The 21,398-nt window shown below is 37.5% G+C and overlaps 2 protein-coding genes across 4 annotated transcripts; one reads left to right on the top strand and one right to left on the bottom strand.

The window, feature by feature from the left end:
• Positions 1-743: 743 nt before the first annotated feature.
• Positions 744-5,009, top strand: LOC110063933 (allatostatin-A receptor-like). The gene is made up of 5 exons (XM_089289372.1): positions 744-815; positions 2,063-2,190; positions 3,622-3,980; positions 4,096-4,379; positions 4,587-5,009. Exons 2-5 carry the CDS (start codon positions 2,084-2,086, stop codon positions 5,007-5,009), a joined length of 1,173 nt encoding a protein of 390 aa, XP_089145498.1. The 5' UTR covers positions 744-815; positions 2,063-2,083.
• A 3,407-nt stretch (positions 5,010-8,416) lies between these two features.
• On the bottom strand, positions 8,417-18,908 carry LOC110063895 (putative G protein-coupled receptor 19). 3 transcript variants are annotated; one of them, XM_020770890.2, is made up of 5 exons: positions 18,719-18,908; positions 12,686-12,845; positions 11,606-11,876; positions 10,992-11,246; positions 8,417-9,929 (listed from the first exon to the last, which is right to left on the bottom strand). In XM_020770890.2, exons 2-5 carry the CDS (start codon positions 12,799-12,801, stop codon positions 9,585-9,587), a joined length of 987 nt encoding a protein of 328 aa, XP_020626549.2. In that variant the 5' UTR covers positions 12,802-12,845; positions 18,719-18,908; the 3' UTR covers positions 8,417-9,584. The 3 variants fall into 3 exon arrangements, with proteins under 3 accessions (XP_020626549.2, XP_020626551.2, XP_089146896.1); XM_020770892.2 differs by lacking the exon at positions 18,719-18,908 and adding an exon at positions 14,025-14,850; XM_089290770.1 differs by lacking the exon at positions 18,719-18,908 and having other exon boundaries at positions 12,686-12,879.
• Between the last annotated feature and the right edge of the window lie 2,490 nt (positions 18,909-21,398).

The following is a 21,398-nucleotide window of genomic DNA, read 5'->3' as shown; positions in this document are numbered from 1 at the left end:
AACAAAGCAAAAAAACACACACACACAAACACACAAAACTAAATTAAACCGATCTGGGCGTGGTCCCTTCTTGGCAAATTGGTCACTGAAAATCTCCAGGAGTATATCACATAAATATCTCATAACTACTGCTGAGAGCATGCAGCGTCTGTAAAGTGTAACAAGAGCTTGTTACAAAATTGAATGTTAACTCCACAAATTTACTCGTAACAAAAGATTGTTTGTAAAACTGAAACCGACGTGTTAATTTAGAAAGTGGTTTTTGTGGACATTGAATCTGAAACGTAGGTGCTAAATGAGTCATGTTGACGTCTGCGTGACGGCGGCGAAGGCTTAAGTCAACTGCGACGTTTCTACGTCGTGAACAAGTGTTGTTTTCAATAGCACAGTGACAGCGGCACGGTACACGGTAATAATAAAGCAGCTGAAAATGTTAATAACCAAAACATTTACACTGACAGAATGATTTCTTGCTGACCCGACGTTTGTTGTTTCTTTGAATTCGACTGGTTAAATTTTCTACATTTCTTTCATAATATAAGGCTATGTAATTAATCGATTATTTCCCAGTCGTACGTGTCTGAACCTTGTCAAAGTCCGTGATCAGTCTCCAAGCTTAGGGAAACATCTGAAGACAAATGTCAACTTGTAAATATTACGTCATGACAACGCGGAGAGGAGAAAAAATAAAATCGATTGTTAAAGAGAAGCGGCATGTGACTATTCTGCCTTGTTTTACCAATAATGATGGACTTCACCAATTCTGTTGTTTAGTCTACTGACACAGTTCTATCTTTTGCTGGATAAGAAAAAAGGTACGTGTGCCATGCACGCATATGTTGGCTGGACCTATCTATATTTTAATCTTATCACACAGATGTAGTTAACGGACAAAATATTGAAGCGTGCATGAAAAAATTATCTCAGCCCCCCGGGCTAGATCTGTCTTTATAACCTTGTGCAATTTATCTTTTCTGGCTGCGTTTTGAAGCTGCGTTTGTAATTCCGGTCGGTAAATGCTATTGCAATTACGTGCTATTAAGACGGATACAAAGGGAATAAATATTGTCTTCAGATAATTAAAAGTTAGCCCCAGAAGATTGGATAGAAACCTTAGGAAGTTTTGCACGAATATTAGTCTTCATATGCATCTATTATTTATCGTGCACCTGTCGTTTCGACGGCGATACATGCAGGTTTTAAAGAAAGTTGTCAGTTCATTGTGACTGAAGAAAATGGAATACTTGAAGTTTGAGGCGGGGTTTACTATAACTACAGCACCATATACAGTGCAAGACCTTGTTCTTTGTCAGATGAGAAATATTTATGCAAAATGGTGCAGAAAAACAATTTGTCAATAGATACACATGCAAGATGCGAACTTAAAGACGACGAACTTCAACTTGAAATGTCTTGCTCATCAATTGAATCCTACCAGAAGGCCCCCTTTAGCTTGAAAATAGAACACTTCATTCAACAAAAGAAGGCGCCTTAGGCAGAGGGTATTTAATCTTTTTCGCGCGCTGGTAATTGACCCAAAATAAGAATGTTTCCCAAAAGTTCATGTTTTGATAAGCATGAATAATTTTGAAGTTCTCACAGGTTTTGTTTTCAAACACCAAAGTACATTTCTCTTTCTTAACTGATTTTACTTTTAAAATGGGTGATGGCTCTCGCCTAACTACTTGTTTTTGTGGCTTCATTGTTATAATCTGTTATGGCAATGTGGCATTTAGAGGCTTGAAGATCATGAACGGGTGCGAATACTCTCCCCGAAATGCACTGCCAGAATCAAGCTATATTGACGAGCCTTCGCCACATAGTTATGTATACGAAATAACATTATACGAAATAAAATTATATGAAATAACATTATACGAAATAACATTATTTGAAAATGAAAGTGAGAAAGGGTGTGAAAGTGATAATTAATACATTCCCAAAGGAATGAACATTGTAAACAATAGAAGCCGCTCTCTTCGAGGCCCTTTCTGACATGCGTATTTTTACATCAATTTTACAATATTTAATACTGATACATTTGAATTTGTTTTGGTTTCAGCCTCACCATACGTCACTAAACATGTCTGCCGAAGCTGCCGTAACAACGGTACACTGTATACTCATCATTACAAATATTATTGGAAACACTCTTGTTTGTGTCATCATAATGAAAAATAGAGAAGTGAGGTAGGTTTATATTGAAATACTTAATTATTCACTCCCAGATTATCTCCAGAAGCGATATAATTTAATATAATATCAAATTAGAAAGTAGCTTTCGAAGAGTTGATTCCTTCACTGATCTGCTCTTTGCGTTTATACCGCTGATCTCTGGGATTTGTGCGTTACACAATATTCGTAAATTCATGATATTGTTTGCGTTCCGGTGACACAGTGTTAGGTTTTCTTGCCTTACGTTGCGTTAGAGAGCTATGCGACACAACGTTTTCTAATGTAAGCAATGCTTATTCCATAAGGAATTTCTTAATTGTCACTTTCATAGATCAGACCTTTTTACTTTCTTTATCTCCTCATGCTAATGTGGTAGCAATTGGCTCGGCTCGTCAATACAATTTGAATCCGTTTTTGCCAATTCATTCTTAAGACTGTAGAATTGATTAGTATCTCGTGATCGTTCGTGAATTCAAATTCTGGTATCTTTGTATTATCATAACAATAAAGGCACCAAACTAGGTCGATTTAAGCGACAGTCAGCTCTCATTTAATATAGCTGAAAAAAAGTACCCAAGTATTTTTGGAATAGTGGAAAGTGTTCTTCACTTTCTTGTACATAATTGCAGAGTGATCTTTTTTTTTTTTCTTTATCTGGTCTATTTTTTAACAAACTTAGCCGAATAGACTTTTTCCATATATCAAAATTCTAACTGGTTGGCTACGGGGCCTGGGGGAACAAAACAAAGGGAATTAATTATTCATCCCTCAACTTCGATGCCATTCCTTTTGGTATACCCCCAAGCCTTGGAGCGTAGTTAAAATTTTATTATAATGGTTTATTGGAAGATGACAAAACTCCACTCGATACGTCAGAGAGCAATGAGAAGACAACTGAAGTCTTTGACTTAGCTTTTAACGGTCATGCGCAATGCACGTGCACAACGGGAATCTAAATCAGATGTTACTCGTGTCAGGAGACTAGTCCATTCACTTTATAACTGTAGTCAAATAGACCTCTTTAGCTTGAGCGGTTTGTTTTCCCAATTGAAGACCACGTGATACTCTCCAGAGAATTTTTCTTTTATCTTTCTTAAAATTATTCATTCATGCACATGCGACTATTTAAAAATTTGAAAGCAAGAATTCTCAAGAATATCATCACGTGATCTACAATGGGAAAACAAACCGCCCAAGCTAACGAGGTCTATTAATATCCTGATCGATCTATAATTTCGTTTACACCCTGATATACCATAGATAACATTAACATATTGAGGATGAAAGAGTTTGCATATAGAGTTTAGAACAGAGACTTTGTGTTTTTATGTAATAACGTTCTCACAAAATAAAGATCCCGAAACAACGTCTGGTGTTGCCCCATATCAGTACGTTGTATCTTCAGGATACCTAAGATAGTTAACTGCTGTTTTTGTCTGTGTGTAGGATTTCCATGAATTATCTCCTGGTGAATCTAGCTGTGGCAGACATAACTTTCGGGATATTTCTTACACCAAGGTTTATTCTAAACCGTACTTTCACTCACCCAGAAGGGGCGGCTGGTAAAGCTTTATGCAGATTGCTGACAGGTGGAACACTAGGTTGGTTTGGAGGAGTTTCGTCGGCGTTTACCCTGGTGGTTATTGCTGTTGAACGCTTCTACGCTGTAATGTATCCTCTCGGTAACAAAGGAAATCTTACCAAGCGCAAACTCAAGGTGAGTATTGACGCATTAACCATGCACTTTCTTTCATCGTATCTTGGAAGAAACAAAATGTTTTATCTTCCGTTATGTTTGGATTACTGCTAGGTTATAGACTATGCTGTTGGCAAACAGAAGAACTAGTAAACTGGCTGGCCAAACTGTGTGGATTTGTTTTCCATTTGTGGAAATGAAACCTCAAGGGACTGGCTGGTGATTGCTTCCATTTTACACATTACGATTTCAGGTGATCATACCTGGTTCTTGGATCCTTTCACTTGTCTTCACCTTCCCCTTATTCCTGATTACGATTTATGACAAGAATATCGAAAGCTGTGTGGAGACTTTTCCTCGTAAATGGATGGCCAAGGCTTATAGCTTGACTTGGCTTTTAGCCACAACTGCTCTTCCTTTGGTACTGATGGTTGGCTTGTACTCAACGGTTGTGTACGCTTTGTGGTGCAAAAGTGATGAAGACGATGAAATTACCCACCAACAAAAGGTATGAGTTAATGAATAATTTCCCTTTAAAAGTACCGGATGTATTCTGTCACTGGTTGAAATTGGCAGAATCCTTATCGGCCATTATCAATCCTGGGCAGTTAATATTGGATGGCATGTGAAAGGATGCGGTAGAAGGAAGCGGTGTTTTGTCGCTTGTCGATCTATAAGTTGTTTATTTAATCAAAATATGAATCTCTAATCACAGGGTATTATGAAGGTGCGGAAGAGAGTCACTCTCATGGTCATAACTGTCAGCTCAATCTTTGGAATCTCTTGGGGCACAAGTTCAATTACCTACGTCTTAAAGCATTTCACCACCCGAAACACTGGACACGTCGCCATTTCCACCACAATGGCTCTGCTCAATTCAACCGTAAATCCATTTCTTTATGCTCTGTTTAACCAACCATTCGTGGTAAAGTCAAGAGAATGTTGTGCAGTACCTTTCGTTCTGCAAACAGGATTCAAGTTGCAAGGGAAATTGAGAGTATTGAGTTCCCTAACAGAATTAATCATACAACCATGCAACCTAGCAAGGCCTGAAGGAGAAAGATGGCCGGGAACTAGGTCTTTAAAAAAGATCTCGACCTACAATCACTACCACATTGTTGGTACAATGACGTTTTGATCCGCGATCGCTCCCTCTCAAATCTCTCAATGTTGTGAAGAAACTAAAACCACAGAGCACGGGGTTCAGGTGAATTGAGCATTCCAACATTGCTTGGGGGAAAAGAGGGTCGTATTCCAACCGCTGCTGACACTGATTGTTTTAACAACATATATTTACAGTTTTGATGACATAAAAAATAGTCCAGACCCTCTAGAATCCTCCTCAGGATCAGTATCAGTGCATTAGCTGAACCCTTTGTTAGATGGCAAGGAACAGATTAATAGTTCTTATTGTTAGTAGTTAATGTTCTTAAAATAACTAGTCGTGTGTTTTCAATACACTTGAACAAGGCTGTCTGATACGTCCTTTTTACTAATTAGATATAAGCTTGAGGTGTTTTTTTTTTTCTTTTTTTTTCTTTTTTTTTTTTTGTAAGGCATGGTGATATTGTGGTGATAGCTGAAAGAGTTTCTTAACACCGATGCCGGATAATGACAGTATTAGTTTCGGGCTGGATATGATTACAGATTGATTTATGGGGTACATGTAATCTTTTTTTTTTCACCCAACTAGTAGACCTTCCATTGAATTCAAATTTTCTTCTCCATAAAGGGATTTTTTGAGTCATTTCATAAGTGGTCACAAATACAGTGACGTAAATAAATCAATAATAGGAAGAATTTAGGCACTGATTTTCCTCTATTGTTTTGTAGTTAATGAAGATATTCTGACTGTATTTATAAGAGTGGCTGCCTGCCTTCTTTAACTCTTTAGTTATATTAGGTAACCAGCCCCCTCTCTTTATATAAATAGTGTTAATACAGTGAGACTCTGTAAATAACGGTCACTCTTGGGCCGTGTTAACTAACGAGTTGAATCAAATTTCACGACTGGTCCGGTGATTTTAAGCCAGCTCTTGTCCAAGTGTGTTTAAAAAAAACAGGACTAGATATACACGAATCACAGGTGTACTTCTTGCTCATACAGCATTAACCGTACCCAATTCCTCATGATAAGTAGAAGAGAAACTGTTTGAGCCAGGAAAGCCTTAGAAACAATAACAAAAAGATCGAAATGACTTACAAGTCAGGCTTTCGAAACACGTCTCTGAAATGAAAGAAAAACTGGTTGTCCCGAACAGGACTCGAACCCGCATCCCCCCGAATACTAGTCGGGCGTGATATCCACTACACTATCGGGGCAATCACGCTAGATATGTGGCAGCTTAGTGATGTGAGTAGATAGAACGCGGCCAATCTAAGGGACATTTTTCTTTCAAGAAATTTGTGTGTTTCATGGCTCCTCCCCTGACAATCGGGGCTATGTAACAAGTAGAAGAGGAACTATTTGAACCAGGAAAGCCTTAGAAACAATAATAGAAAGATGTTAATAACTTTCAAGTCAGGCTTTCGACACTCGTCTCTGCAGAAATGAGAGAAAAACTTCGTGTCCCGGGAGAGGAAGTTTTTTCTTTCATTTGAGAGACGTGTGTCAAAAGCCTGACTTGTAAGGTATCAATTTACATCTTTCTGTTGTAGTTCCTCAATATTTGTCATATTTGGAATAGATATTTGGTTTGAGTGGTAACGGGGTAAAATTTTTAACGATTATACAGGTTGTGATTTCAAAAGGTGGCCTTTGGCCATATTAACGGGGTTTCCTTGTAAGGAATATATGGGCGTTTCGCTGTGACAAAAAGAGTGGCCGTAATAACAAAGTGACCGTGTAAGGAAGTGACCTCAGGCGGGGTTCTGCCGTACCTGTAATGATAGGGACTTTAAGATACGCTACGGCGAGGTGCTGCTACGGCTACTTTGACCGTGAGGGACTAGGTTGACAATGATGTTTTACCCGCCAAGCTCAAATGATTAAGATTTTGCTGTACAGCAACGGTATGTGCAGTCTCTACGTGTCTTTACAAAGAATGACTACTTGCAACCAAACCAGAGATTATTCTACTTCCATACGAAATAGGTTTGATTAATGACAATGATTTCCTTCTCCTGTATCCGTCTTACATATCCCAGAACTCAGATTTGCCTTTTAGAACTTAATAGAACCGCCTGTAATTCAAACCACAAAACAAAATATAAACTCTGAGAATAAAAAAAGCTTGATTTCAACACGGACAGGTTGTTTGTACAACGATTACGTGATAAGTCCGAAAATACAAAACTTTCGTTTATAATAAAATATACATTTTGATCAGTCATAAACAATTATAGCTCAGATTAGAACATACGAAGCTTTCTTATCTACGGCTGTTCGGCCCGATACTAATATGACTGAATTGATCATCTCGCGCTAGGTGTTAAAATCGTTCAAAATTTTCTGTACAAATGACAAAGAAACAATAATCTTAGAACTGATTTTTATGAGTGAGAACTTTATCCTCAAACTAGGCTGTTCAGACAGTGAAAAAAAGCGTTAAAATGAGAAGTAAACAGCAGGCTTATACTCACGTAGTGAAGAGTACGTGAAACCAGGCACTTTCCCGCAGTAGAAAGCAAGGCTAGGGCGCGAAAGCCGTACTGGCACGCGAGTCATGACGTCACCGGAAGCGATCTTCACTATCTGCCGCCGTACTACAGCCTAGCCATACCATATCTTAAAGTCCCTAATGTAAATAGGACCGAGTAGAAGAAATGTTTAAAAGAAAATAACCAAAAAAAATAAAAATAAAAATAAATAAAAAAGAGAGAGAGAGAGAAGGAAAAAAAAGGGTTTCCTTACCTTTTATATTTTTTTCGGGGGAGACTCAGCACCTCCGCCTTGTTCCTGCGTGTGTCTGCTGTAGGAAGTCAATACTGGCGCACTTAGCTTTGAACTGTTGACAAATTATTTCCTGTGCCATCTACACGGTCAAATATATTTGTTACATAAAAATTGTCCCATATAAAAATTGCTCTTGTAGAACACGCTTACAGTGTAAACATCAGATGTAGAAACTGTAATTAAGTCTTTCCTAGCTTCAATTGCTTCAATTACGGTCTAACTTCAATAATTTCAATGATGAGAGCGCTGAATATTATCACCTTACAAAAAAGAAAAATAAGTGAACTAACCAAGTATTTAAATATTTTAGGAAAAGCAGATATAACTTAAGAAAAGCTATAGCTTCATTAAAGAAAATTCATTTCAAGTTTAACGTTAAATTTCCAGATAAGTTTCTTGTAGGTTAAATGTTAACGCATACATCGGAACGGAGCCTTTCTGGTCAATCAGGGACATAAGCAAACCAGCAAGCTCTGTAGTTGAATCAGACCCTATCGCTCTCTCGGAATTTAATTTAATCCAATTAATTATTTGGTTATTTTTTATACATCTTATTTTTGTTTGCAATTTGATTTTCAGCAGAAGTCTTATTTAACAAAACAAAAATCATGACTAATGACTAAGAATGATCTCATCAACAACATAAGCTCAATTAACACTCATTTTAATACAACTTTATCAGCCTATGTAATAGGTATACATAGCTGCAAATCAGTGATAGTGACCTTTAACTGGCAGCAGCAGTATGTTACAATGACAAAACACGATAACATTAAAGAACGTATTGTTTAATTTACCACTACATCTACAAATTCTGGTGGTGGTTTAGTTGACAATTCATTTGTCTGGATAATCTTATATCAAGAAATATGACAACTGGATAAAAGAAATATCTATTGTCCATTTAAGGGATTTCTAGCGAAACTAGCGATATTTCAATTTTTCTACTTCTTCCAAGAAAATTACATGATCAGTAACTCATGTCAGATATTCAAAATGAACAAGAAATGAGAGGTTACTGAATTCGCCGGGTTGGTAAGATGTCCATTTAACTAATATGGTTCTAGTCTTGCAATGATGAACTGAAATCTTTGAAATTCTATTTTCTTTGCCCTCACTGTATAAATGGGCAAGAGAAGGATTTTTCAAGGGGAAAGGGAAGGTTGCTACCTTTGTGTTGAAGAATCAATGGCGCATGCCCCAAAAATGTTGAATTTTGAGGACTGGAACCTAATTGAAAACCACTATCCGAGAAATACTCGCAATGCTACAAAGTAGAAATTACAAGTTGGTCCCTGTCCAGAGTGTTTGCCTCCATTTCTGCTATAACATTTCATAATTTTTTCAATTGATTTTGTTTTTATTATTTGCTTTGCTAAAAGGGGGGTCGCTAGCCATCCATTCTACCCCCTTCCCCCCAACTTCCACCCCTGAATGGATCTATTAATCAAATTAAACGCGTGGATGAAAATATGGAAAGGCGAAAAAAAAGCTATAGCTATCCACAAAAGTCGCGTCACCGACCATATTTAAGTCAGTAACCTAAAAGTGAACTTATTGTAACCTTTACCAGCAGTACGTTTGTTCATATTGAATGGATTTTAGGGCCCCACTGAAAACCTCCTTGGCGAATTGTGTTCTCTAGTTAATTATTGTTATTATTGTTATTATTATCATTATTATCAGTATTATCGTTATTATCGTTACTATCGTTATTATCGTTATTATCGTTATTATCGTTATTATCGTTATTATCGTTATTATCGTTATTATCGTTATTATCGTTATTATCGTTATTATGCGTCACTCCCCGCAGCACTATTCTGCCGTTATTTGGGTTGGCTGAGTAGAGCTGGTGGCTAGATTGATGTGAGGGGTTCCCGTTATACCCTGAATCTGGTTTGTTGAACGCCACCTGTAGCCTATCAATCTTTTGATCTTTTCCCTGAATCGTTCGTTGATCAGGGCATATACAAAAGGATTGATGGCAGAATTGAACAAGATCATCACGGCAGCAATTGCCCAGGTGACATCACTTGGGCTGCTGGTGGTACTATGGTAGCTTAACAGGAAGATAACTGCGTCAGTCATCCAGCAGATCGAGAAGATGACGCTGACGGTTACCGCTGTCAAAGTTACACGCTTGCGTATCTTGAGTACTCCCTGAAAATAAACAGAAAGAAGCAGTGTCGGGTTACTGATTATGTGTAAATAGACACTGTCAGTAATCACTACATTAGTCTTGTATTTTTAGGCCATGGCTCAAGCTGTTTGAGCGAAATGATTGTCACTGATTCACCCGACGCATTGTATTAATGGGAATTCACTTTGCTGACTTTGCAATATATATATATTTTTTCTGAATAGGTCTTGTCTTATCTAAACAATGCCAATATCATAATTTTCATCATGGCACATCACTATAAGAATGGCCAAATCAATAACATCAATGGCTACAATTCTGTTACGTCATGAAACAGTGTTGAAATTCAAGTCGTAAAGATTGTAGATACATGTAGACGAAACGAAGGTATGCGATTTTTCTTTTATCTTATTCATTAGCCTCAATATTTGATGGTACGTTACGTATATCTATAACCGGTTAAAAACATATTAACATTTCAAATAAATATATCACATATGGCACATCCGTTAAGTGATGAATTGATCATAATGAGAACGGCGATTTGCGCATGGAAGGTACGTAAATAAAATATTTTTACTCGCGGGACGGTACAGATTATTGCGAGTCGTTCATACCGACGGGACCAAGATGCGAACGTTAAGTGATCAAATGAAAAAAGAAATGACGAGATCAGCATCGTAGCAATTTTAAGGCAGAATGAACAGCACCAAATGTAATACCAGCCGTTGGTAGGAAAGTTCATTTTGATCGTTGTGTTAAACTGCGAATTTTGCTTTGTTATGTTCTTCTCAATGTTGAGGTGCGGAGCACTGATGATTAGTGCGCTCGTCTCCGGATCGAGCGGTCCGTGTTCGAGCTCTGGTCGGGGACATTGTGTAGTGTTCTCCTTTACTCTCACAGTGTCTCTCTCCGCTCAGGTGTATAAATGGGTACCGGCGAATTTAATGCTGGGGGTAACCCTACGATGGACGAGCACTCCATCCAGGGGGAGTAGAAATACTCCTAGTCGCTTCATGTTATTATTTGAGCGATACTGTTAACACTAAATGAAATAGGGGTAAAACGACCTCTGGTCATACCTGTTGTTGGTAGGAAATTTCATTTTGATCGTTGCGCTTGAACCACAGATTGTACACCACTGTGGAGTAAAATGTAGCCATTAATGGTGTGGGAAGACCTCCAAACACCAGAAACCATACCACGCTGAAAGCCTTTCCCATCCACTCATCGGGAAACGCCAAAGTACAGATGGAAAGAGTCTCGTTATAATCCGAACTCAGGAACCCTGGACTTTCCATGATTATTGCAAAGATCCAAGAAGCAGGAATGATTACCTGAAATGCAATTAACATCCCTTGACGTGTTTTTTAAACGTACTGGTACATCACATTATCAATCTGTAAAAGTGATACTGACTCTGTAATTATATTTCTTTTTCAATTTATTTGAGTAACACATTAAATTTAACTTTGTAAATCAAGCACTTTCTACTGAGATAATGCAACTAGCACTTCGCCAGGCTGCCAAAAAGATATTTTATTACAGAGAAGAATATTATATAAATCAAGAATAAAGATGAAGCCCTTTATGTTTTTCATTGCGGTAAGGTGTCCCAAAATCGAAATCAGTGATCATGGATTCCACTGACCCATCCAACCTAAAGATACAAGTGATCCAAAGTACTATATTTCACCTTCAATTTGGCATTGGTGAGTTTTCCTTTGTTACCATGAGGATAATTCACCGCGTAATAACGTTCAACTGCGATGACAACCAGCGTGAAGGCCGAGCAAGCACCTCCAACCCATGCGAAGCCTCCACCCGTCACCAAACTGCATAACACTCTGCCGAGGACACCACCTGGGTGTGTGAACGTGTGGATAAAAATGTGGAAAGGCGCAAAAAACACTGCCACCATCATGTCCGCCACGGCTAAGTTTACAAGCAGATAGTTGAAAGGAGTCCTGTTAAACGATATGTGAAAGAAATAATTGATTTATTTTTAACAATGCACAGCCTATTTGTTACAGAATTGAATTGCAAACATAAGAACAATTCCAGAAAACACGGGGAAATTCCTCTTGTCGAAACCGAAATTGCCTAATAAGTTCAACAAATGATAAAAAAGTATATTAATAACATATGGCTTATAGCAAAATTTTTGGCCAAGCAATAGACAGCAAGTAAGATTTCATAAGTGAACATATTAATTATATCAGCAGACACAATCAATTTTATTCAGCTACAACTGAAAACTATAACGACTGGAATGGCCTCGTCTGATGGGTTTTTTTTTCTTTTTTTTGGAGCTTTCCCGCTCTGTTTAAGCTGTTGTTTTTGTATATACTTCCTTTTTTACTGTGTGGCAATGGTAATGATCGATAGTGGATGTTTCCAGGAACGCATGTTACCGTACTTCAAGACTTACAATGCGAGTACCGGTAGCACGAGGTCGTTAACATGTAATTTACATCGCAATAAAAGACGACCTTGCTTTGATTTTTCAGCCTGCTTTAAAGAGGATATTGAGTGTCTATGTTGAAAAGTGCAGTGAAACCCCGGCCACCAACGGGCCACAAAACACTGGCCATATTAACGGGGTGGCCGTATCGAAGGGGTTCTAAAATGAGAACATGACTGGCTGAGCTTTTGTTCAGGCTAGAAAAATATGGCCATAATGACGACGTAGGCACAAGCCGGGTTCCACTGTAATAACAGATGCTGCTGAGAGTGCAGGTAGCATCCGTCATTTGACATTTCAGTATCGACATACCTCATATCTGGATTCCTAGTGATGACCACGCAGACAAGGGAGTTTCCAATGATGTCGATGATGGCTAATATAGAAAGTATTGCGATTATGACAGCCTGACCTGATTCGGAAATCATGACTGTACAGGAGCCCAATCTACAGTCAAATACAATTTCGATATCTACAAAAAGAAAAAGCAATGAAAAGAAGCCCATGAGTTTTAATCGTTTAAAGATTTGAGGAATAAGAGACACGGTGAGGTCAGAACCTATGCCACACTCTTTGATGCCGGATGATCAATTAGGCGAGCAGCTATCCCTTTGTCGTCCTTATTATCATGAAACATATATTTGTTTGTTTGCTTGTTTTTGTTTCACTTCTGTAACAGATCTTGTAACGTAATTACTTCATACGAAAAATTTGCCGTCAGGGCTTACGTTATCCAAAATACTTGGACTTTTGACGTTATTGTTTTGCAGTGGACGGATGGGGGTGTGCGGCGCACTTCCCAAAACCCTTACCCTATTTACGACCAAAATCTGCGTTTTTTGCTACCCTATTTATGACCTGACCAACAATTCGATAACCTATTTATGAAAGCTGCGGCTGACACAGTTGGCCTAAACATAAGTTATGAAGGGCTTTTGTTGACGCTCTTATTGATAATGATCAAATAGTAGCTTCTTCTGAGAAACATACCCAATTAAAGACCAGAGTGACAAAACCATACCATATTTATAACCAAAATTGGCAAAACTGATACCCTATGTATGACCAAAACTGCTGAAAAACCCTACCCTTTGGGGCCGCACGTACCTATATAGCCCATATAAGGGAGTACCCCCTCGGGATTATGTGAAAGTTCTGGCTTATTAATCACAAAAATAGAAAGACTCCCAATTGCCATACTTAACGAAAGCCGTCTTTATTTTTCAGTTGCCTTGCGTGGGCTGCATGTATGACATGTATTTCGATTGAAATTTCAGAAAAAGAAGAGTAACATATCATCAATATTTCACAACAGAACAGTTATAAAATGGAGCCCGAAAAAACGGATCGAAATTTCACAAAACAGAGGAATAACGTATCTTCAATATTTTACAACAAGACAGCGATAAAATCTACCACGAAAAAGCTGATCAAAAATTTCGGAAAAAAGAAGAGAACGTATAACATTTTAAATTGTGAACATATCTTCAAAAATAGTGGTACTTGAATCGAGTTAATTACAACTAGAACTAAGCAGTGGAACATGAACTCAAGACAGACATGTATTTTTTTTTTTCTTCGCAATTTTTGTTCACCTCGGTAACATTATTGTCACAGGTTATTCGTAATAAGATTTAACACATCAACTTACATTAATTACTCCATGCAGTTAGTTAACATCAAGACTGTGAGAAGCGTAGGTGGAAGATGTTTGCCAATACCGTATATTGGACGCAATTCCCAAAACTTCTGGGTACAAGTGTTCACTGGTTCTCGCCTACTGCTCAAGGATGACCTTATCTCGTCACAAACAGGAAGGGTATCACTAAGAGATTTCATTGAACCATATTATATTGACAGAAATAAGCAAACAGCAGTTTCTAGTTCAAAGATTTAATCAGTGGAGGAGTGTGCTTATCCCCTGCTTTTATGACATAGGTGAACACTTTGTCATTTCTCTTAATATTACGGCAAAGATAAAGTACAAAGAGTACAATGTTTATATTGCTTATGCCTAAAATATTCTAGTTTAACTTAATTAGCACTGCTGAAATAAAATTTCTTTTTCATCATGCAACATTTCAGTTTTTGTGAGAAGTTCTTGAACAACTAAAACCACAAAAGAAACACACTGAATGTCTCCAAATGACAAGGACGCATAGTTTTGTACTGGCCGATATCCAGTAAATAATTAAGAACGTCGTAAGATTAAGTTAGCAATACAGTTTGCTGACATAACTGACAGACTGAAAAAACATCAACAGCAAACTTGATCTGGTGAGTGATTACGGAGAAATCAACCCATTACTAAAAGCAATAATATTCGTGTTCCTTTGATCATGGTTTACTTTTCTCAGGGAAATGAACAACTAATTCAAAATGTTAGCATCTATGATATGAATTATGAATAGACAATTCTGCTTTTAACCAGAAATTTTAACGACTAATATCATAAAAAAAAATAAAAAATAGAAATAAAAAATAACATCATGTTCCTCGTCCTAACAGCCAATTCCTTTTCAGGTTTGTTTGCGTTCGGCTTTAAAGCTTTATGTTTGAACAGTCACCAGTTTTTTAAACTCAGAAAGGTTATAAAATCTGCTTGTAAATTTTGCGGATGCAAACTTGCGCCGGCGGCACTGGAATAGAAGTTGGAAAGGATATAGAAAATCTAATTAACACTCCGACGTACAAGGGGAAGGGAGAGGGGAAGGGGCGGAAAGCACCTCCATAGGGTTTTTCAAATTTGTCAAAAGAAGATTAATTTTGCTCTTAGAGGCTTAAACTTTCAGTAGCTGTTCATTCATCATCTGGGGAAATTTTGATATGTCATTGTGTATCTATCACTTTTGACTTTGCCATGGCAACCGCAAATTTCACGAAGGTTGGTCAACACTTAACCTGTTTTGTTTTGTTTTGTTTTTGTTTGTTTGTTTTTTTTTTCATTTATCTTCATCAAATTGCAGCTGAATTTACAAACTCTCGTATTACGCTTTGGTGACTTGTGGTGATACCATAATACGCCGGACAAAACTGTTCTGCATCGACGTTTTACGACAAAAAATTGAAACAAGCAAAGCGATGCAAATAATTTTTTGATTGTCTTAATTCAACACATGGAAGGTTATTTTCATGTAGATCAAGCGAGGAAAACTTGCGTTACAGCTTATCTAAATTTGTGGACTGAATCACAAAGGTATGGAAAATTACGCCATTTCTGAGAAAAAGAAAAGTTACGGTTTACATCAACACCGTAGTGTTAGACCGGTGTTAACATTGTTGTGCGAAGAAAATTGTCACGTGTTTGTGGATTTTTTTTTTTTTTTCATCAATTTTACGAGATGGCATGAGGAAGGAGCAATAATCCATCTAAAAAGCACAATAATCTCCTGCGATACATCTGCGGTTTACGGAATCAAAGATTCAAGTTGTGATGCTACCCCTGACGGGCCACAGCGCAAACTAAACAAGGTTATTTCAAACTGTTATGCAAGAAAATGCGAGAAAATGGCAAGCTCCTAGTAGATGAGCCCAGGAACAGGTCCGGAAACATTTCTAAAAGCACAACTAGCAGCGTCTGAGGTTCTTGGTCGACAACGCTTTAACACAGCAGTATTTTGTGTAATCGTGGCTTGTACGAAGCGCGAGCTAAAGGCATCCATCTTCAAAACAGGTGGAAGACCGATTATGCGGCAAGAACAGTAAAGCCTAGGGCAAACGTCGAATCTTAGTCGAATTTAATTCGTCGAACCTATAAATTTTGAAAAAGACGCATGAATGGTGCGACGTTTGCTGCAATTAAATTCGACTCAAATTAATTGTTGCGACTCTAGCATAGGTTCAACTTGCCAAGTCGGATAATGCGACAGTGGTTCAGCGTTTCAGCAAACGCCGCTCTAAACACGCGCTGAACTCGATTCATAAATCATGCAAATTACAAAATAATTGATTCAAATTTGATGGACTGGGCAAACGTCACAAAAATACACACTCCTCCATCTGCCAAACTCTATTTCTCCCCCTGACGAGCATGCGCTGTACAAAGACAATTTCGGGAGCTGGAATGCATTCTCGCTCCCAGAGGCTGCGCTTCTTTTGGTGCGGACCAAAAGGAGCGCGGCCTTTAGGGGCGAGAATGCCGGAAGAGAAGACTTCAAGAAGATCACAATCTGAAGAAAGTATTGTATTTCCCCCAAATAAGGTGTAAGTCTTTCTCATGCTTGCTTGTCGAAATCTTGACAAAAAAAACAAAAAAAAAAATCCTACAGCACGTACAGAGTTTCTTCGCAAAGCAACACCCCAAATGCGACTCTTTTTTTTTCAGAAGTGATTCTGCGTGCTTTTATGACTCAGTTACCAAATTTGGACAAGGTGTAACGCAAGCCTTTCTTGCGTGATACATATAAAAATAGGTTTCCATGTGTGGAGTTTAGTAAAGACAATCGCAAAATTATGTGCCATTTTGTTTGTTTTAATTTTTTGTTGTGAAGCGTCGATCCACAACAGTTTTGTCCAGTGTACTATTTGTTGGTTATGAAGTCATATGACGTCAAATGACGTCATCTGACCTGCCATCTTGGATCCGCCATCTTGGATTTCACTATTTTCTTGAAAAGTCAATAAGTAACGGAAATAAAAGCAAAATTAAGCCAGAATGCTAATGAAATGTTAGAGGGCAAACTTATTTCTGTTAAAAACTTTGCCTCTTAATATTAGAAACCTTCGCGTGGCCCTTTCGCGTATTTTTTTTAAATTTTGAAGAGCTTTCGCCCTCGCGTTTTCAGTTTTTTTGTGGGGGTGTGCGACCCGAACGTCGAAAACTGTGCCCTATTTCAGACCAAAATTTGTGATTTTCCATACCCCAATTCAGACCTGAGCAAAAGAAAGAATTGATATCCAATTTCAAATCTTTAAAATTACTACACGGCTCTAAATATGACTGCAGCTAACCGGAAATGGCTTCGATTTGGGTAAACATTTGAGAAAGGCTACGCGTTTACCAATATTGATGCGGAAAAAAGCTCCTTGGAAACAAAACACGCAGTGCTAAACCAGAGTTAAAAACACCCTTTTTCAGACCAAAACCATTAAAAAATCGTAGACTGGGACTGCCAAAACCTATAGCCCATACAAGGAAGTATCCCACGGCCATTAATTTTGTCCCAGTGGGATTTGAATCCACAAACCCGCGACAGATACATACATATATGCATGCACCCCTTGCACACAAAAACCTCTCGAACGCGGCTTTCCAGGTACCGTAAATTTAAAAGAGTTTCCAATATTGATAAAATTGTTAATGCATTTCAAAAAGGTAAAAAGGTAAAAATATCTACAATTAAATAAGACCTGAACTTTAAGGCCAGCACCGAACTGAATAAGTCGACGAATATTTAATTAAGAGCCATGTAGTAGAAACGGAAATTGTAAAATTGCAAAAGATTTCAATCTTATCTTGTATTTTTATTTTTAATAAATATAAAATTTTCTTTTTAAATAAACTCTTTAAGACACAAATCAAATTTCTGAACTAGATTAACTGTCAGCCAATTCGTTTATGGTTGCGCCCGTTCACGTTGCCATTAATTGTTACAGTTTCAACATGAGATAGTTTAAGCATGACGTTCACGGAAGACGTCGAACGGCGAAGATTACCTCTGATTTTTTATTCTTTTTTTGTAATCCTCAAATGAATCACACAAAGACAGAAAAATGTCTCCTACTATTCACCGCAAATACAAATATTATCACTCTACTGTACAGGCTGCTGAAGACAGACGGCAAAAGTTTCATTTTTGCCGTTTGCCGTTTGGCGTAACGTCATGTTTAATCTCTCTATTGTGGGATTTTGTGCACTCGTAATCATTCATGAAAATTGCCATAGCCTAATAGGTAATTTAAACAAACCATGGATTATAAAAAATAAAAGAACCAAAGGTTTACCACAAAACGAGTCGTCGGTTTACCGCATTTTCGTTCTAGTTATAATCATATCATTATTTTGCATTCATTTCGAAAACGACTCTTTGTGTGAGTGTGAGTTGCCACGAGAAGTCCCAATGTTGCGAGAACGGAATGTGTTTAATCGAAACCACATCAGATCACTCATAGGTCTTTGAGGTATTTGATGAAAGACGTGCACGTAAATTTAGTCATTTCAATTAAATCTGGAAAGAATTTACGATGTAAATATGAAATTAAAATAGGAATGCTTCTCTTTATATGAAACAGTAATTAGAAGCAACTGTAACCTTCGTCTGTTGTCGGAGGTTTGCAAAAAATTATATCAAATGCAAAGCTGAAAAGTGCTCAAGACATTTCGGATTGATCAAGAACTCCACTTACCTGTTCAACAAGAAGACAACCTTAGCTTCTGTAAGCTAATTTTGGCTGCTATGGATTTTATGAATTCGAGTTTCAGTTATAGTTTCAAAGTAAGCCCTTTTGAACTTATCCGGCAAAACATTGAACCAGATCACTGACCAAGCTGCTGTAGCCAGTAATGTCGCTCTTTCGAAGTGATATTGTTATAGAAAATAATTAACACTCATCTTGTGATCGGAAAGGATATTTACATTTCAGTTTTATTGTTTAATCAGATGCCATTTCGGATTTAAGAGTGGCATTTGAAAACATCACCTGGAGTCGCACAAAAAAAGCAATAGTAATAAAATAATTATAATAATAGAATGAAATGAAAATCCTTAAACTTACCCAAATGGATGTCTATGGGAGTTCTCACTAAAATAATTTACTCTTTAAGCCCGATCAGATTTTTATTTAAGCCGAACAGAAGTGAGGACAGTTTGACAGTTATTATTTGATTTCACAGGGTACATACCACTTTCCTCTTTAGGCACAAAAAGCAGCAGATCACCGCAGGCCATCGGGCGAAACTCTTCCTGATCGAGTCAGGGATTTCTAAACTCACTATATTCTTTCTCTCTAATTTTGCTTCTTCGTTTCCTTAGTTGCTGTGTCCTTGTTGCCTTACGTACCGTGTGTTGGCGTTAACAGCTCGCAGCAGTTATCACACACGATATATATTTTTTTAAAGAGCTGGTATACACAGAGTCGAGAAATATTATTGAACTATTTTGGAATGAAGCTAGAAGTTCGAGTAGCAAGCGGACAAGAACTTTGTACCGAGAATATTGACATTGTATTACAAACTTCTGTGCGACTGTTTTAAATACCTTCTCAAAAGAAATCATTACTAACAACACCAAACGTCGAAAAGAAATTTTAGAAAGTGCTGGTGAGATGAAACTGATGATGAAATTTCGGTCGTGTTGGCAAAATTTCTAGAACTCTAAATTATATTTTCCCGTGCTCCCGTCGTAAACTGTGGTGTTATTTCAGGCAACTATTTATATCTTTAGCTTTTAGAAATTGAAAAAAAAAAAAAAAAAAAAAGACTGTAATATACTTAAAATAATTCTGGTACAAGGTTTTGTCCACTAAAAACTGAAATTGCACGATGTCCTTTCGGATGGTATTATCTTTATTACTCACATTCAAAGTTCAGTTGTCAAACCACAACCTTTCAACTTTTTCACCCCGCGAGCGGAAGAGATGAAAGCAATTTCACATCATTGACTGACTTGAGAATTAAATCATTCTGTTTTTATTGTTAACTTGTTGAACGCTTTAAATACTGGTGAATCTCGGTTACAAAAACCTTTTAATTGGATAGAATTTCAGCATTCTTCTTGAATCATGATTGTGCCATGACGGACGTCGATTTCTCGTTTCTGGAAAGTTGTGTAGGTTCAATTTCGTTTAATAATTTGTATGTCTTGACAGCCTAAACTAGCTTGCTTTAACTTGTCATCTTAAGTGTAGAGTTTGCCGTACATTATAATTATCTTTTATCGGAGAAAATTACTTCAGAAGGTTTGAAAACCCAACAAAAAAGGTTTATATGGTTTGGGCAAGACGTTTTAGTTCTCAGTTCTCTAATGTGAAATCGTACTTCTTGAAATCAAAGAAAAAAAATCGATTTAAATGACAAGAAAGATAGCTATTATAGCTACCATAAAAAACAGTAACTGTTCCACGTACGTACAGCGAAAGCTCTATGTTTCGCAAATGTTCTAACTTTTATATTGCATTTCGGAGGTTAAATGTCTAGAGGGTTCTGTAGAAGTTCCTGTTTATATTTTCCGCTTGTTTTTATTCAACTGGCGATGTAATATCACTATGCTGTCAACGCTTTTAAGGATCTTAATTGTCAACAATACCGTCAGTCAAGTTTCCTAGGTTATGTTTTATTAGAGGGGATGAAGAGGTGTACGTGGGGTGGGGGTGGGGAGGTTAATGTTAAAAAAAAATTAAATGTTGAATGTTTATAGTGGTCGATGTACTTAGCTACAACTAGCTACTTTTCAGGTATGAGACTTAAACTGAAAGAAACACATTTTGCAAATAAACATAATAGCCTTTGAAATCCCAGCTGGTGGGAGGCAGACCATTTGGATATTCACAGGCATGACCAAGGAGCTGAACTGGGGTCTACCGAGAAACAACTCCAGCTTAGTGGTCAGAATGGGACTTGAACCCGCGACCTCCGGAGTACAAGTCCTAACCACTCAGCCACGCTGCCGCCTATAGTCTTTATTATGCAACACATTGTGAGGAAAACCTAAATGTGTCGCAGCTTCTATGAAGTTAATGGATGCTTTTGTTGAAGTTCTTGTTGGTAGATGGGTTCATTTCAGCCAGCGAACGTCAAGCTTAATTTTGAATCCTGTCTTTTCTTAGCAACACGCAAAGTCCGTAAAATTGACAAATTGGTTATATTCAGAATCACGTCACCAAGACAGAAATTTAAGTCCATGTCTTCCATAACGTATTTCATCGGTAATTAACAGACTGTACTCTTAAACGCGGAATTAAAAACTGAAGCTTAAAAATTTAAAATTACAGGGATAAAGAATTAATGAATAATTTTAATACTGATAAAAAAAAAAAATGGCTCGAGGAGGTAAGTAGACAAGTCCTTTTTTCCTTTTTTTACCGAAGA

The sequence above is a fragment of the Orbicella faveolata genome, unplaced genomic scaffold (assembly GCF_042242905.1).
Source record: "Orbicella faveolata isolate gen_17 unplaced genomic scaffold, um_ofav_v1 contig_2, whole genome shotgun sequence".
Classification (NCBI taxonomy): Eukaryota; Metazoa; Cnidaria; class Anthozoa; order Scleractinia; family Merulinidae; genus Orbicella; species Orbicella faveolata.
This window is presented reverse-complemented; position numbering and strand designations above follow the sequence as displayed.

Bases quoted from the DNA above. Each gene is read 5' to 3' on its own strand.
- LOC110063933 (XM_089289372.1), top strand. From the start codon at position 2,084: ATGTCTGCCGAAGCTGCCGTAACAACGGTACACTGTATACTCATCATT. The intron at 2,191-3,621 runs GTAGGTTTATAT...GTCTGTGTGTAG, and splicing joins ATGAAAAATAGAGAAGTGAG to GATTTCCATGAATTATCTCC. The intron at 3,981-4,095 runs GCTAGGTTATAG...CTGGCTGGTGAT, and splicing joins TCCGTTATGTTTGGATTACT to TGCTTCCATTTTACACATTA.
- LOC110063895 (XM_089290770.1), bottom strand. From the start codon at position 12,879: ATGGGCTTCTTTTCATTGCTTTTTCTTTTTGTAGATATCGAAATTGTA. The intron at 11,877-12,685 runs GTATGTCGATAC...ATCGTTTAACAG, and splicing joins ACTAGGAATCCAGATATGAG to GACTCCTTTCAACTATCTGC. The intron at 9,930-10,991 runs GTATGACCAGAG...GTTTATTTTCAG, and splicing joins AAATTTCCTACCAACAACAG to GGAGTACTCAAGATACGCAA.